The sequence below is a fragment of the Echinops telfairi genome, unplaced genomic scaffold (genome assembly GCF_000313985.2).
Source record: "Echinops telfairi isolate 266 unplaced genomic scaffold, ASM31398v2 ScPeMD7_23;HRSCAF=83, whole genome shotgun sequence".
Lineage (NCBI taxonomy): Eukaryota > Metazoa > Chordata > Mammalia > Afrosoricida > Tenrecidae > Echinops > Echinops telfairi.
Window position 1 is genome coordinate 42,216,405 of NW_022103920.1, and position 18,553 is coordinate 42,234,957.

An 18,553-nucleotide genomic window follows, 5' to 3' on the forward strand; every position below is an offset into this window, starting at 1 on the left:
TTCAGCATTTTTATTCCTCATTCAATTTTGTCTTATGTACCACTTAATGTAATCACTACTGACTGATATTAACTCCTCGAGCACCATAATGGTATTATGAATCATTCTATAATATTTGGAAATTACTTCTCAGCAGAGAAGTATTAGGTGCTTATTTTTCATTTAATTTGTCAATGCCTGTATCTGTAAAGACATCTGCAATTTAACATTTTCACACTATTTCTGGTTCTTAAATTTTTTTGTCAAGCAATATTTACCAGATTGGATCAAGAGAAATATCAGGATAATTAGAAGAATGGGGGAATTATTAGATACATATCTAAGGATTTAGAAAAATACTGGATAAATAGGTAAGATGCTTATCAGGAAGGATAACACCTGATTTCACTGGTTTTGAACTTCCTTTTCCTGTGCTTGTTGTTTACAGGTTCCGGCTCATGTCGCTTTAGTTATTCAGACCCCAGCATCATCGTGTCGTATGCAAAGAACCATACCGCGGATTGGATTCAGCTTGAGAAAATTAGGTTTGTTCTGCCTTAAACCGTGTTCATAAATTCTGACACGGGTGTATTTGTGCTTCCGTATTTCCATTCATCCTCCCACCACCTTTATTCATTATGGTTTAAAAGTACTTCTGATGGTTGATTATGCTGAGATAGAAAGGGACATATATTATCACTTGCCCTGGTACTTATCGCAGTACTGCGTATAGCAAATGAGTTGCTTTTGCTAAGCGTTTATGGGGATCGTGATTCTTATACCATCATCCTCCGTATCCTTTTAGGTGGCCTGGCTGTGGCGTGGTTTATGGGCTTGGGGATATATCAGATAACCCCTGAACTCTCTTCCCTCCCTCGTGTGATGCTTCTGGTCTTTTTGCATGTAATCTCACATTCTGACCCTTCTCTTTTAGCTTCTCTGTGGCCACTTCTAAAATCCCATTGTCACAATTCTGATGTGACTTTATTCATTTACTTAAAAAATAAAAATCCCTCAATGAGAAAAAGAGGTAGAACACTCAAGAAAGAAGAAACTCACTCACATTGAAAATGTTTGCTGTTAAGTTAGCAAAAATTCAAACTACGCCCGTTCTGCATAGTTTAAATGGTAAAATAAAAATCATCATAGCTACTCTGTTTCCGGTACAAAAGAACTGAATGGAAAAAAATACCCTGAACTTTATGAAGGAGGAATTAGGATTGATTTAGTGCTCAGTTAGCATCATTCAAGTAGACCATTTCCCGTCAGTTTGTAACCGTTTTGTTTTTGACACACTAGCTTCTTTCCCATATTAAAGAATGGTGATTTATTTAGGAGTAGGATAAATTTAGGTTTCTTTCTAATCTACTAGATTGTAGTACTAACCCAATCTGTCCCAGATCCTAGCAGTATTTCAAACAGACAAAAAATTCATTATAAGTCTTAATTTCTGGACCAACAAACAACTGAGAAAAGTGATTGTAATGCATAAATTCTAATACATTGGGTGCTGCAGGAGCCCTAGTGGCACAGTGGGAAAGCACTCAGCTGGTAGCTGAAAGGCCAGTGTTGTGGACCCATCAGTCCACTCCCCAGGAGAAAGCGGTGGAGGTCTGTTCTGTGGAGATCTACAGTCTTGGGAATCCTATGGGACAGTTCTACTCTGCCCTCTCGGGTCACCGAGAGTGCAAATTGACTTGACAGTTGCAGATTTGGGACTCTTTTTTTAAATTTATGCAAACTAAATTCTGACATATTATGCCAATTTTACAAGATTGCATTTTGCTATTCTTTCTCATTTCTATTAGAAAGTAGTTATTATGAAAATCCACTCATACGTAGTATTATTTATATAGATGACTATAGTCAAGGAGGAGCGCTGATCTTGCAGTGGGTTTTAATTTGGGATGCTGACCACAAGGGCCACAATTAGACCCTGCCAGCCACCCTGTGGGAGAAGGTGAGACTGTCCACCCTTGGGAAGACTGACAGTCTCAGGCCCCAGAGTAGGGAGAACCTACAGGGTTGGATCCACTCTGTGGCACTGAGTTTTCATTTAGATAAACAAGGCAGCATAAATATTGACAGTTTAACCCATATTTCTGCTTTTCTCTTTTTAATATGCTACTTATCATAGTTAAGGCAAATTATAGTTAATACTTCTTGCCTGCCCCCAAACAAAAAACTGCATATTTTTGATCAAGCCAGTATTGAAATGACACATTTAATGGCGACATACAAAGGTGGTCTTTCACTGATTCAGTTTCTGTTCCCTCTAAATGGGACACTTGATTGTCACCATCCTAGTCATTTGTGAAAATTTTCCTCTATCATTGGTATTAAAACTGAACATATTTTAATCACCCCTGAAAAATCAAAATATTTCTCATTACTTTAAATTCTTTTTGAAGCTAAAGGCAGAGTCATAATGAAATACATTAAAAGAAAGAGGGATGGATGACCCACAAAGCTAAAGTGCACCATCCGTAACCAACAGTGACAGTTCTACAGATGTACGACCGCTTCATTGGTCAATGAGAAATAGGACTTTCCTGTGGTCCTTTCAAAGCTGATTCATAGCAAGCCTGGGGTACCACTCATTTGCATTTTAGTACCACTTTTAATCTTGGGTAAGGCAATCATTTTTACTCTAGCAGGTTTCTACTCGGGTAGAACAAAATGTTTAATAAAAATATTTTATTATATAGCAGAATGGCTTAGGTTCTAACAGATGTAATATAAAAACCATGTTAAGTTCTATCATGTTTTTAAAGATTGATCTGCATGAAACTGCACAGGATTCTGTGTAAGAATACTTCACGTTCCTGGCAAGTTGCACATTTCATATAGACAATGCACATAAAAATGTATCTGGCTACGAGGAGCAAGATAAATATGTAAAAGGTGGTTATGAAACATACTGCATATAATGGCCTCTAATAGGTACATGATTTCAAAGTAAGATCCAAAATTAATATCCTGATTTTAATTTTTCATATTAAGGAATATCTTTATTTCTTAATATCAAATAAACTATATGAAGTCACATGCCCCCTGCAAGAAAACTATGTTGGTTACACTGTTCTGTTTTTGTTTTTTGTGTGAGCTGAACAATGTGTGCCATTTTCTCCTCACTTGGTCTGTCACGTTAATACGGGCAGTGCCTGCCTCATGTAAGAGGTCAACCTCGTGGCGGCTGGCATCACCCTATAGGCAAAGTGTAATAACCAGCAGATAGTAGAGACTGAAAGGATATGAGATTGTGGGTAGTCTGTGATAAGTACAGCATTTTGGGAGATGATGAAACTGTCATTTTAATTTGAAATTAATATTCATATTTAAGAAAGGAAAAGTGGACCTCGTTGGACTTTATCACAGCACTGACCCCTTATCTTACTCTGTATTTCAGAGCCCCTTCCAACATCAGCACAATCATTCATATCCTCTACCTTCCTGAAGATGCCAAAGGTGAGGTTGTCCAGTTTCAGTGGAAGCAGGAAGGCCTCCGTGTAGGCGAAGTGTATGAAGCCTGCTGGGCCTTAGATAATATCCTGGTCATCAATTCAGCTCACAGACAAGTTGTGTTGGAAGATGGTCTCGACCCAGTGGACACAGGCAACTGGCTTTTCTTTCCAGGAGCTACAATTAAGGTTTGGACACTTTTCTTCTTCTCTCCCCTTTTCAGCCCTAAAGCTAAATAAACCAAATTAGGGAAGGATAGCTATTTGACGAAGACCTATATGAAAGAAACAGTTATATTCTTATTTGCTCTAGTCTGTCTTTTAAGGACAGAAAAATCATTAATATACAGTATTCACTTACTCAAGTATTTACAATTTTAGCATGCTATAGACATACAACATACAACACAGAATCCAGTTTAGTAGTGGCTACGTGTTGGGCTACAATCCGAAAGGTTGGCAGTTCAAAACCACCAGGCGCTCCCCAGGAGAAAGACTGGGCTTTCAACGCCCAGAAACAGTCACAGTCTTGGAAACTCACAGGGGCACTTCTGTCCTGTCCTGTGGAATCACTATGAGTCAGCATTGACTGGATGGCAGTGAGTTTGGTGTATTTTTGTTTGTTTGTGTGTGTGTGTGTGTGTGTGTGTGTGTGTGTGTGTGTGTGTGTGTTTTTAATTAAGAGTAGATTAGACTAGGAGAGGACAAGTAGAAACCAAGAGGCAATTTGGAATTGGCCAAGTGAGAGGAATATCAGGAATTCAACATTACAAACACAGAAATTGGAACGTAAGAGCAGAAAATAAAAATTTATAGAAAGTTCAAAATATGTAGCTGCTGACGAGATTCTGAATTGAGACTAGAGAGTCTGGAGACATGACCAGAGGCAAGGCCTTCGAAATGTTTTAAGCCCTATAGAGCGACGATTTTATCCTGAAGGTGATACAGAGTGGTGGAAGCCCTTTAAACAAGAGCCAGATTAACCGAATTTGCTTTCTGACTTATTCTTTTGTTTTGTTTGTGTCCGTAGGGGATAGAATAGGAGGGATAAAAACCGCATGCAGTGGGGCCATGTAGGGGACGCTTAACCATAGCCCCCTGGGCAGTTTCACGGGCAGAGTGAGGGGGAAGGCGATGGAGAAACATGGGTGCGCTTCAGAGACTTTTAGAAGGGAGAGTGGAGATCAGGGGCTCCTCAGAAGACATGAGAGTGGCAGGTGTCAAAGACCACTTGAGGTTCTAGCTCAAGCAGCTAGGTGGAGAGCCGCCAAAACAGGAGACGGAGACGGAGGAGCATGTTCACAGGGAGGCCATGAATTCACTTCAGACTTGGAGGCCTTAAGTATTGTGGGACATGCTAGAAGAAATGCTTGGTCAGAAGTTAAATGCCAAAGACAGACTCACATTCCTTGAATTATCAGTCTTTGAGTATTGAAATCATAGTCTTGCCCAGGGAGTATGTGGACTATGAAATTTTAATTAAGCAATAAGAAAAATGCCATTGGGTCCTGAACTGGACCCTTTCACGTCTTCATTAAATGCAAATAAAGGACCAATACCGCTTGGAGAATTTTTTAAAACAACAAAAAAACAAAACTCCCTGGTGCCCAAAAACGAAACAAGAAGAACCACCAACCGCAAGCAAAGCTGTGGTGGGAGCGGTGAAGTCGCAGCCAGCACAGGGATCAGAGTCTGAAGATCCCAGATGCTCGCTCCCTTCTGAAGGCGTGCGGGCGCTAGAAAGCCTTAAACAATCAGTTCTTGCTTAGCAATGAGGCATAAGGTCTTTTTCTTTCATTGAATGAAATTACACAGATTAACAGTTCCTTGGGGATATAGCACGGGAGGCTGGTGGGAAATAGAGAGCTAACAACGAAGAATACATAAATGAAGACTATGTTCTAAAACGGATTGTGGTGATGAGTGTACAATTCATCTTGATGTAATTGAACGATCAGATTTTATGCTATATGAATTATGTACCCATAAAGCTATTGGGGGGGCGGGGGAATGACCCAAAGTGACCGGCGTTAAGAACAGGCAAGACCTTTGCTCCGTATAAGAATACAGTCAGTACACCTTGTGGACCCTTATTCTAACAAGGACTCTAAGACCAGGGGCTCGTTACAAAGAACCTAAGGACTCCTTTCATTTAGTTATTGGAAAGAACTTTCATAAGGCGATATCAAGTCATTGCCCACTGCCCCTGGGTAGAAGAGGGGTTGCCCAGGAAACACACGTAGACCTCAGGACCTGGGACTCACCTCCTTTTCCGTGTTGATCATGTATCATCTGGTCCCCGTACACTTGACTCCAGCGCCATACTTCATTTTCTAAGCCGTTAGACTAATCTGAGTAGTCAGTCAGTTCCTGAATGCGCAAGACAAGGGTAGGAGGTGTGGTTTTGCCTCAGTATTCGGTTTAATTAAATTAGTTGAATGTAAAATATACTTTCGCATTATGGCCCCTCCCTTGCTGCACAAACTTCAGGAGTCACACAATTAAGACAGGCCACGGATCCTACAGATGGATCCTAGCAGGGATGGTTTCCCTGTCTTTTAGCATCTTTTCTCTGATGCTTCTTTTTAAAACTTCAGAAAAAGACTTGAATAAAATCTTGACCTTCGTCATCGGCATTGTCACTTTCCTGCTTTCTGACTAAAACATAAAAACACGAAGAAAAACAAACCCACCAGCCTCTAACAGCTGACCTGGAGTTTTAGAACTAAACATTTAGACTGTATGCAACTTCTTTGTTGCTCTTACTCTTTCTTGATGGCTTCTGAGATGAGCACTGGATGTAGCCGATTTGGAAGCATATCTCAGTGTTTCCAGTAGTCCATGGATATGTTTTAAGCATTGCTTTATGTGGACTTTTGGTTTTCAGTGCTCTGTTTATTTGTGTAACATACACGGTATATTTGTCATCTTAATAAGTTTCCAGGATGCTTCCATCTTGTCTAAATCACGGAGGAAGCAAAACAGCAGTTGAAAAGGTGTGCTTCGTTAAAAAACAGTGTCAATTCCAGGAAAAGTTTTCAAACACAGAGCTGTGTTTTAATAAGTAATAATGGCTGCTTTCTTTTTTTTAAATTTTATTATTATTATTTTTAATCATTTTATTAGGGGCTCATACAACTCTTATCACAATCCATACACACATCAATTGTGTAAAGCACATTTGTACATTCATTGCCCTCATCATTCTCAAAACATTTTCTCTCCACTTAAACCCCCACATTAGGTCCTCATTTTTCCCCTCCCTCCCTGCTCCCCCCTCCCTCATGAGCCCTTGATAGTTTATAAATTGTTATTTTGTCATATCTTGCCCTGTCCAACGTCTCCCTTCACCCACTTTTCTGTTGTCCGTCCCCCAGGGAGGAGGTCACATATAGTTCTTTGTAATCGGTTCCCTCTTTCCTACCCACTCGCCCGCTACCCTCCCAGTATCGCCACTCACACCACTGGTCCTGAAGGGATCATCCGCCCTGGATTCCCTGTATTTTCAGTTCCTATCTGTACCAGTGTACATCCTCTGGTCTAGCCAGACTTGCAAGGTCGAATTCGAGTCATGGTAGTGGGAGTGGGGAGGAAGCATTTAGGAATTAGAGGGAAGTTGTATTTCTCATCGTTGTTACATCACACCCTGACTGGCTCATCTCCTCCCCAAGACCCCTCTGCAAGGGGATCTCCAGTGGCCTGCTAATGGGCTTTGGGTCTCCACTCCGCACTCCCCCCATCATTCACTGTGGTAAGATTTTTTGTTCTGATGATGCCTTATACCTGATCCCTTCGCCACCTCGTGATTGCACAGGCTGGTGTGCTTCTTCCATGTGGGCTTTGTTGCTTCTGAGCTTGATGGCCGCTTGATTACCTTCAAGCCTTTAAGACCCCAGACGCTATACTTTTTGATAGAATGGCTGCTTTCTAATGTAAGCATGCAATTGACCAAAATAAGACAGCCAAAATTCTAAAGACTTTAAATATAGTTTCTATATAATTGGATCCTTAGGAACCTGTAAAGAAAGTTCTGTCCTAGCCCTATTTTATAAATAGGGAACCTGGAATATCACTTGTCCAAAAGACACTTCTCACCAGGGCCAGGGCCAGTATTCAAGCCCAAGAATCGGACTCCCAAACTCTTGCTCTAGGTCACCCCTCAGCTTTACTCTTAAAAGTTCCACTGCCATCCAGTTGGTTTCTACTCTAGTGCCGCTGCACTAGATAGAACATCCCTGTCAGTGTCTGAGACTGCGAATCTTTCCACAAACAGAAAACCTCCTCTCTCCTCAGAGGAGCAGCTGCTGAGTTGAAGCTGCTGCTGTGTATAAATGTGCGTGTCTATATGCTTTCTCTTTGTTCTGTGTATCCCCAACATTCTCATGCTAAAGGACCTGCCCATTTTCTTCCCAGCTCCAACTGACGATAGGCTTAAAGATCGATGCTTTTCTCAGATTTCTTGGTCTTGCTCCAGCTTTGTTCTATGTGTACTGCCGGTTCCTCCCTGCAGATGACTGATTTTTATGCAGCAGAATTTAGCAAGTCCGCCCCAATCACCGGTGGCTTCCCTCTGTTCCGCATTGTGATAGCTGCTGTTGTTTATACAACCCATGTACCGGTCCCTTTTCGGTACTGATTGCTGGCATAACATGGACATAAATAACAGATAAGTATTAAAATATTTTCCTTAGGGAGTCAGGAGCCACTGACAGTAATCCACAGGGGAGGTGAACTACAGTGAGGGCCGTGAGAAAAGAAATCGTGAAGAACCTGATGCTGGCAGACTGGCTACGACAGACATTGAATGCAAGGATCCTGTACAAGATGTCACTGACAGGAATCTCAGCATCACGTCTTAACACAAACCACATCCTGCAAAGCACGGAATCCATGCTAATCGATCTTTGATAGCTTCCTATGTAAGCCTCTGACTGTAGTGTTAATAAAATGGGCTTCATTGTTTGAGTTCCAATCCTGGCTTTGCCACGTATTATCTGTGAGATCTTGGTTAGCTGTTCATCCTCTCAGTGTCTTCATCTTTATGTTTAATAGTATCCACCTCATGTTGTGATAATTAAGAAAATACATGTAAACCCATGAAAATAGGACCTAGCACTTATAAGTGCTCAATAAATGTGTGCAATTCTTGACAGGAAATTTGCGATCGAATAAGCTCTAAAAAGAAGTGACTATTGAGAACAAAGGTGTTTTAAAAGGAAAATAGAAGACAGAGAACTGAGCTGACGCCTCCCCTTATGAGGTGGGGAGAAGCATAGGGTAGAGAAAGATAAACAAGTTGTGTCATCCCTGTGTCATTAATTTCTCATCAAAATATCATGCATCAAAGGACTTAGGTTGGACACAAGTATCGCTCTTAGTGTATGTAACCTTTGGCCATCAGCATAAGAAACCATTTTTATTAGCTTTAAGACTCGATGCCATGTATGTAAGTGTGATATTGATAATGGTTTTTTACTTTCAAATAAATGATCCTCAAGTGTTACTGTTCATAATACCAAAGGATATAGAATAATGAGTACGATGAATTTGAAAATAATGTGTGAAGGGGCAGGTCAGATTGGAAAGAAGAACGGAGTCATTGGCAGTCACGTGCCTAGGACGCCCTGTCGCCTTCAGATACTCCTTTCTGTTTCTTAGAGAATATTTATCCATTTCATCTGAACCTGACCTTGTTTAGCTCAACTAGGACAGAATGATATAAGATCAAGTAGAGTAATTAGCTTAAGGAATTTATGTGAGCCGGGGAAGTGCAATTATAGGTCACCAGTTAAATCTGTGCTGGGTTGTAGAAGGCCGTTACCATCTGCTGGCTTCTTAGTGATTGATATGAAATAGACTGATATAGTGTCAACTTTGAATGCCAACAAAGACTTTTTCTTCTTTTTTTGTTGTGCTTTCTGATTTGGAGTTGGTAAACTGAGGGAGGTTACAGTATTAATAAAGTCTTCCCATCTGGCCATCTGTTTTTCCCACATCCTTCTTTTCCATGGTCTTGCCTGACTCCACATCCAATGTTTTTCTGGAGAGAATGTGCCCAGATGGAAGCAAAGGAGACTCCATTTTTCCATCCCTGATCCTAATTACTATCATAATTTTTTATTTCTCATCACCCCCTAAGCAACCTTTTGTTCACCCCCGAGTGGCAGTGCTCTGAGTGCCAGTAAGCACAGTGCTGTAAGTCAAAAGCTCCCCAGAGCACCACCCTCACTCGTTCATCAGGGTCTTCCAGAGCCAGCATGCCACAGGCTCAGCAAGGTGAGGGAGGGGCTCAAAAGCTCCCGGAGAGTAAACCACCTGCCTTGTGATTGGTTCCAGTGAATTTGCCTTGTTTTACAGAATGTCGTATCCTTTTTACCTTGGGGTGCAATCTCTAGACTCATCAAGGATTTTGAGGGTCACCTGTTCCTGTTTTAAAAAGATGGGCTTTCTCATGATTCATCACCTGCAGTTGCTAGAAGAGCTACCACTACCTGGAATATCACCCCCTGGTGGTGCCTCTCACTCTCTGGAGTATCTGGGCATTTGTGCCTTCCCCTTTCACCGCCAAACGTGAGAGCATCATCATTGTGCCTGCAGTGGGGCAATGATTCATCTCGGGACAGGTCTCAGTGCAAGAGTGTTTGCAGACACTCTTAGTTTTGCCTTCAAGATTTAAAGAATATAAACTGATACTTTGAAACTCCAGTTAAGACACATAACATTAAAATTTAGCATTACATTTTGAGTAGGCTTCACAGACTCAGGACTACTATGGCAATAATAATAGTAATAGGAATAATAGTATGTGTAGTGCTGATAAAGGGTGGTACTGTTAAAGACTTCCTGGTAGTACAACGAGGAGCTGTGGTGTCACAGTGGTTATTGCACTCAGCTGCTAAACAAAAAACTGGCAGTTTAAACCTGCCTGAAGCTCTGTGGAAGGGTTTGGTTTGGGTGTTCGGTTAATGATAGAAACAATTAAGTACTCAAACAATAAACGGAAGATTGTCGGTGTAAAGCCACCCCCCCGTGGCTCCGCAGGAGAAAGGCCTGGCAACTTGCCCTGTAACGACTGTCCTTTAGGCTCACTGAGAGTTGGAATGGATTCGTGGAACTAACCACAACGTAGGGCTATGATTGAGAGTCAATAATAGCATTCCTTGGGTTCTTTTAGGGGCAGCAGCGTGAGGAAGACTCTTCCATCCCAGTGTTACAGCTAACCTGGATGAGCATCAGGTGTCAGTGTCCATTTGTCCTAATGCATGAGGACCTCGTGTCCGTCAGAACAGAACTAAGCTCCACAGAGGTTTCGATGGCTACTCTTCTCTTTCAAAAGTAGATCATCAGGCTCGTAAAGAACTGGCTATTCAATATTTAGCTTTAATTGAATGCTATAGAAACATCTGAACAATTCCACTGACATTATATGTCTTTCCAATTCCTCATTCATGTATTTGAAATCTGAGAAAATCCCTCATTTCAAATTCAAAGAAAATTATTACTATATGCAAGTGCTTAGAGCAATGGTTCTCAACCCTCCTAATGCCATGACCCTTTAATACAATTCCTCATGTTGTGGTGACCCCCAATCATAAAATTATTTTAGTTGCTACTTCATAACCGTCATTTCTTACTGTTAACAATTAGGCAACCCCTGAGAAAGGGTTGTTTGATCCCTAAAGGGGTCGTGACCCACAGGTTGAGAACCACTGGCTTGGAGGGTCAGCCTGGATTTGCTGTAGCTGCCAGCTCACCAGAGCTTCCATGCAGAGAGGAACTGCAGAGACCAGTGAAGGACTGGAAGGAGAACTTAGGGACAAGTGAGTTGGGACACGCTCTAAGGAGAGGTTGTAGATTACCTGGTGTTCTTTTTCTTTGCCATTTCTTTTTTTCTTTAACTTTTTATTGTGAAGCCAGATAAGGGCTTTTGTATTCCACTATTTAAACTACTTAACAAACCTCCCAGCTCCATCTGCCCACCCATCTTCTCTTTCTGTTCTCCCTCGCCTAGAATATCTTCCCCTTCACTCCAATTAATGCCTTTTGAGATGGAAGAGCCAATCCTACCTGTCACAATTTAAAAATTATTCAAGACCCATAAATACGTTTTCACAAGCAAATGAAGTCTCCATTGTCTGAATAATATCCTTAAAAATTTTTATAAATGAATCTGATTGCTTTATTTTCATTTTCGATTTTACTTCAGTGTCACATATCCACACTGAAAGAGCCAACTGACTCCAGAGCTGTGGTTTGCCCACCTGTGCTCTAGTCTGTTGTGTTACCTTCCCTCCATTGCCTTCTCTTCCTTTCATGAAATCTTGGCCTTGTTTTTCCTTTATAACAGTGCTCTCATAAATAGTTGGATAATCTCACTCATCATAAAGTTCTCAGGACTTTGCTGTTTCAGCATCCTCTTTAGCAATGCGTGGTATTCCATTGTGTATATGTACCAAAGTTTATTTCTCTATTCCTCCACTGATGGGCACCTAGGCTTGTTTCCATCTTCTTGTTGTGAGCATTGCTGCGATAGACATGAGTGTGCATGTGTCTGCTCATACTATGACTCGTGCTTCTTTATTGCGGGGTCATATGGGACTTCTAGTCCCAATTTTTTGAGGTGGCACCATACTGCTTCCTAGAGTGGTTGCCCATTTTTGCATTCCTTCCCACTCGCAATAGTGTCTGAGTGTCCCAATCTCTCCACATCCTCTTTCACATTTGTTCTTTTCTGTTTTAAGCTCTGCTGTCAATGCTGGTGCAAGGTGGCATCTCATCATCCTTCTAATTTGCATCTCTTTGATGGCTACTGGATGTGAGCATTTCTTCATATGTTTGTTGGTTGCTCGGAAGTCTTTAATGAACAGTTTTGTTCTTATCCTTTGTACATCTTAAAAGTTGATTATTCATCTTTTTCATGTTGAGATGTTACAGTTTTCTATAGATTTTAGAGATCCATCCCTTGTATGAGGTGTCATTGCCAAAATTTGCTTTCCCAGGCTGTAGGTTCTCATTACTTTTTTGATGAAATCTTCAATGCACATAAATGTCTTATTTTTAGAAGTCTCAGCTGTCTGTCTTATCTTCTGTTGTTTATGTTTTCTGTTTTGTTTGGTAATATGCTTATGCCCTATATTAAGGCCCTTGCATTTGTCCTTATTTCCTCGTTGATAATCTTTATAGTTCTAGGATTTACATTTAAGTCTTTCATCCATCTCGAGTTTGTTTTTGTATATAGGTTGAGGTTTGGGTCCTGTTTCATTCTTTTGCTTGTGGAAATACAAATGTGCCAGCACCATGTGTTGAAGAGATGAATGCTTCTCTGTTTAATGTATGCTAGCCCTTTGTTGAAGATCAGCTGCCTGTGTTCTGTTCCACTGGTCTGTGCATCTACTGCTGTACCAATACCAGGCTGGTTTGACTGCTGTAACTGTGTTATAGGTTTTGAGGTCAGGGAAGGAAGTGAGAGGCCTCCGACTTTGTTGTTGTTCTTTAGGTAATTCTTTGCTTTCCTGGGTCTCTTTCCTTTCCATGTTGATTATTAGTTTTTCCATTTATTTAAAAACGATGTTGGCATCTGAATGAGTCTATAGTTATTGATTGCTTTGTGCAATATTGACATCTTCAAAAGGTGAAGTCTTCCTATCCATGAGCATGGAATATTCCTCCATTTGTAGGTCTCTTGTGGTTTCTTGTAGTAGTGTTTTGTAGTTTTCTTCACATAACTCTTGTTATTCTGGTTAACTTTATTCATAAGTATTTCATCTTTTGTATGGCCATTGTAAATGGCATTACTTTCTTAATTCCCGTTCAGCGATTTCTTCTTATGGATACAGAAATCTAATTAACTTGTGTATGTTGATCTTGTACATCACATGGCTAATCTTTCCATTATTTCCATTGCTTTTCTGGTTGAGTCGCTGAGGTTTTCTATGTTGGCGTTCACTTTTGTTTGTTATTATTTTCCCCGTGTTCCTCATCTTTCACTAGTACTCCATGAAGCAGAAACTCTGAGTGGATCAATATATTATAGAGGGAGTAACAGTTGGGACGCTGCTTCATTTTTTTAGTGTGTTTGCTTCTACCTTTCATAAGAGCCAAAAGTATTTTTATCTTTTTAGCATTAATCACTCATGACTCCTTTGTGTGGAGGTGGGGTGGGGGGGATGTGTGTGTGAGAGAGAGAGATTTGTTTTTCTCCATTAATATTTTTTATATCTGCTCAGCTAGCCTGTACACTCATCTTGCAAAAGCATAAATCACTGGCTCCTGTCAGCTCTGGAATTGACCTGCAGATTAAATGCAGATCATGGTGAGATAAGCATTGCTCTGCGTAGGTTTTTTCATTATTATTTTTAAGGAAACGTCCCATTCTGATTTCTGTGCCGGCACCTGCTAATCTTTTTCTATTTATTACCCTAGCTCATTGTGTGGATAGCAACGAATTCCATATTATTCCTTCTACATATTTATGGCAACCTGAGTTGAGAAATAAGTCAGTGCTAAATGTCACAAATACTGTTGTGAAGTTTTGTTCTTTGGAATAGGCTGTGATCTGATAGGGTGAACTTAATGGAAAGTCATTTATTGTTTATTCAGTATTGAAAATCTATGCCAATGATTAGGAAAAACTAAGTCTACAAATTCTTAAGTTTCAGGTCTTAATCTTCTCTCTTCTACTGTTTTTAGACTGACTGCTTCCCCTTTACCACATTGGTTGTAGATAAATATCCAATGATAATGGCAATTTTCCAAGCTTAAAAAATACCCCAAGATCCTAGTAAAGACAAGAACCATTATACAAGTTAACAACCTATTAAGAAGAAGCATTAAGTCACAGCACAGGAGTCTATTAATTTTCTTATTGCTCTTGTACATTATGCATTTGCCAAATTTATAGTCCCAGTGGACCCTAGACAAGCCTCAAGTCTTGAATAAAATTGGAGCTTTCATTCAGGGCTTTTGCCCTCATCTGTCCAACATTGTTGTCATACATTGCTGAGTTGTTAATGGGGGATTAAGGTCATTTATTATCCAAATTACAGAAAAATGAAATAAATTTGTCTAAAACATTTCAAGTGTTAACAGAGATTGCAGCTAATGGAAAATCTAAGACAAATGAATGATGAAATAGATGGACACACTCAAAGCAGAGTTCATTTGTAAACCCAACCCCCTGGCAGGCTGTGCCTGCCACCTACAATGCTCAATATGTCTCCCATGCACTATTCCATTAGGAAACTTCACAAAAGGTTTCAGCAACCCTTTGGATGATTTTTTTTAAAGAGTATAAAAGGCAAACAAGAAGAAATCAGACAAAAGTGTCCTTTGCAGATCATGGGGCTGGAAAGGCTGTAACTTACAGGATTGGGGTGTTGGCTTTCTAATGAGGACAAACCTGAGCTCAATAAGACTTGTGGCCAGTCCACGTTCCCATGTCTCTTTCTATTAAGAGTCGGAACGTTAACTATGATTTCTGGCCAGATTCCAGCTTGCTTAATTGCATGCTGTCTGCTTAAATTCCCTTTGCTTGGGATGTGCTTCACTTGGGATAGTCTTGCTCGTATCATCGTGTTTCACCCAAGGGGTAGGTACATGATACTATAGAATGAGCCAGAATTGATTTGTTAAGCTAATAGAGGACTTTGGGGATAAAATAACCATAAGTAGCATACTTTCCACAATTTCTCCCCATGTGACCTATTTATATCATAATTAACATGGAAAAATATTAGTGAAAAATAGGAGGGAGCCAGATCACGATGACTAAAGTGGCTGATGCATGAAGCAATAATTTGATAAAATATACCCCCCAAATCACCATTCAGCTAAATCCCCAGAAGATCATTGCCAATGTATTTTCTTTCCCCTGAAGCTGAGACTTTTAATCACTGATTGGGTTATTTGAAACATGAACCAAAGTAAGGAAAATTAATTTTCATCTCTATAATCTTTAAATGCATAGTAACATTTCCCATCAGAGTTGTACCTAGCGCAGTGCCCAGAAAAATCACAGGTATCGTGACACGCATTGAAGTAATTTTATTAAATGAATGAATTAAGAAGAAGGAAGGAAAAAAATCGGGGGAGGTAGTTCACAAGTACGAAGACCCTAAGAGTCACGAATGTTTAAGGCAGCCATGATACCTAGACTATCTCAGGTAAACCTCAAGTTCCCCCCATTTCATAGATGAAAACCAGGCTCAGAGAGACCAAATGACTTCCCAAGATAAAACAGCTCTGAATTTCAACATCAGGTCTATTTCACTGTAAATCTTGTCCCTTTCTGTATTAACTTGTAAACTCCCAACCGCGCCTGGTGTCTTTGGCCTTAATTTGAAGAGGCAAGTCTGAAAACCTCAGAAGCGGTGAAAGTCAAGTTGATTCTCCTACACAAGGTGAACAACCGCCCTGTGGAACGTTGCATGCCTTCTTCCTCTCATTACTCCAAATCTGTCACTAGTGCCATTTTGGGGTTGTCATACGATTGCCCAGTAATTATACACTTGTCATAAAATATACCATAAATCGAATCTTTATGAATCTTAGTACGAAGTGGTTCGAATGTGAATGCTTAATGAATCCAGAAAACAATGAGGAAAAAAAGGCCAAAGCGGCTCTTGAAGTGCCCTGAAACCCACTCTCCCTGGTGGGATCTATTGTGTTGACTGGAAAAAATGCGTCCCAGCCCTCCTGCACCTGCGCTGGGCTCGTGCCCACGTTTGCCGGGTTTTCATTGACATTAAATTACCTAGAAAATGAATTTGCGGGGGGAAATGATAGAAACGTATTTTGCCTCATGAGAGAACTCATTCTGTTTGATATTTTGCTTTAACATAAAAGTCGAGACCTTTAAGGTCCATTGAATCAGGCTGTAGACAATACACATTTCTATATGATAACTGTTATAGCTCAATAAAAGACACAGAAATGGAATATACGCTATAAATCAGTTGGCTTCTGATCACTTAGTCTCAGATTTCACACAGATTTCTGTACCAATATATATTTTTCCATCCAGACAATGGCTAATTTATGGCTCTGCAAAAATGCAATTTTAATTAATTTTATTCATATTATTTCTCTTTCCTCCACTCCTCATATCTCATCTATTTGCATTGCCTAGATTTTAATTAAAAATCCTCTCCTCTCTAAGGAGCAATCTAAAGTAGCAAAAATAATCACTTAAAATATTACAGTCATTAAAAAATTGGCTGTGGTAGAAGCCACGCATTTTCAATTTTCCTACAAATGATGTTTCAGCTTCCTTTTAAAGTGCATTTTGTATCTGAATTGTCTGCCACCAGCCAGCTTGGCTATCAAAAATGGTCTTCCAGCTGGGTGGGCTGAGTGACAACTCCTTAATGGAGGAAATGGATGGCTCTCTGCTCATGTGGAGGGGAAGGCAGAGCAGACAGATTTCATTCCATCTGCCACCAGCTCTCTGCAAGCTGCCATTGCCCAAATGCCCAATGTCTTCCTTCCAACACAAGGGGTGTTGTCAAAAACTAAATGGTAAGGCTACAGACGACTGGAAGGAGCACCAAGGCCATTAGACCCCAGGGAGCTAATAATAAGAGGAGCATCAGTGTGCCTCTTTGATGAAAACCTAATTAAGCAATGGTGGAGGCAATTGGAAAGACGTTTACAAGTCCAGAGGTGAGGTCGTTACCATTTTCAGCACAGTGTAGGGAGCAACTCTCGAAAAATGCTATCCTGAATTGTGGCCAAGGACTTGTTACACTGAGGACTTTGTACTGGTGTTTCCTGTTGATGCTTTTCTGAATGGCAAATTCTTGTCACTTGGCTGCACTGTGTTCTGCTTGTCAAGTTGAGGAAATCCATTCAGGAGCCAAGTAGGAAAATATTTTTGATGGACAAATAAAAACAAATAAGGAGTGGATTTAAGACCATTTTTAAAAATTGGAAACCTACCAGAAGTATTTTCCACTGGTCAACCCTAAAACGAAATGTAACGTAAAAGTAATTATAATACCATAGTGTACATTATTAAGAGGGATAGAAATAGAAAAAATAGAAACAGCTACAGAATTTATACCGTTGTTTTATCCAAAGTATACACTGGGATGCTTGGTATGCTCTCCCCTTAAGGCCCTCAGAGGCTGTGGCTCGAGAATTCACATGGGGCTAATTCATATAACCCTTGGTCAAGAAAATCGGATAAGAGTTTTACTATGCTCGAAATAAAATAGTTCTGAATTCCAAAATATTCTTGTTTTTAATCAACCAAATAGCTCACGCATCTCACAAAGTTAAATATTTAAGTGATTTTTCAAGCTTAGGTTTTAATTGCTATTGCAAATAAACGACATGAGTTTGAATGTATACTGAAAGAAAATATCTGAATATTAAAATTACTGAGAGTGATCTTAAATTGTTTTCATACTATCAGTGCATGTTGATTTGAATTTTTAACATAGTAGATTGATGTTATACAATGCATGTTCATCTGTGTGAAAAATGGAATTAGATACCTTCTTTATTGTTTTTCTTATCTTGGGTGTCTGTTAGGTAATCTTTTAAAATTTGGAGGGCTTTTAGAGTTCTGGTCTATGGTCCTGGTTTAAAATGAAGGAATTTAAAAATATGTTTACCATTCTGTGTAGTATTTTTTACACTTTACTGAAGGTTTTAAGTTGCTTTGAAGAATTTTGATGACTATGCTAATGAGAAAGGCAGTAAAAAATCTAACGCATTTGAATACTTTTCTATTTAGCTCTTACTGAGAAGAGCAAGGACTATAATAACTTATTTTTAATCTATATGAAAAAGTAAAATATGTTTATCTTATAGCATTTAGATGTGTAATGTCACCTGTACTTCCAACAACATCTCTAGATGTTCTAGGTCCCCATGTCACATACTTTGGACATCAGGAGAGACCAGTCTGTAATGGTCGGTCATTGAAAAAGAGGAAGATTCTCAAACATAACACTTGTGAGGGTGGTGCTGGAGTGGGCAGTGGTTAGTTCTCTTATTCATAGGTTTGCTGTCGGTCAGAACCGACGCAGTGGCAACTGACAATTATACTTTACCAAGCATGATGTCATTCAGTACAGAGGGTAACATGATGTCACTCAGTACAGAGGGTA

The 18,553-nt window shown here is 40.0% G+C and overlaps 1 protein-coding gene across 2 annotated transcripts in view; it reads left to right on the forward strand.

The window, feature by feature from the left end:
* The window catches only part of RELN (reelin), a 549,393-nt gene that overhangs the window by 315,311 nt on the left and 215,529 nt on the right, over positions 1 to 18,553 (forward strand). For both annotated transcript variants that reach the window (XM_004702602.2, XM_004702603.2), the window contains exons 9-10: positions 428 to 524; positions 3,389 to 3,629. In XM_004702602.2, the coding sequence (XP_004702659.1) occupies positions 428 to 524; positions 3,389 to 3,629 (338 nt within the window). The remainder of the gene's footprint in view (positions 1 to 427; positions 525 to 3,388; positions 3,630 to 18,553) is intronic.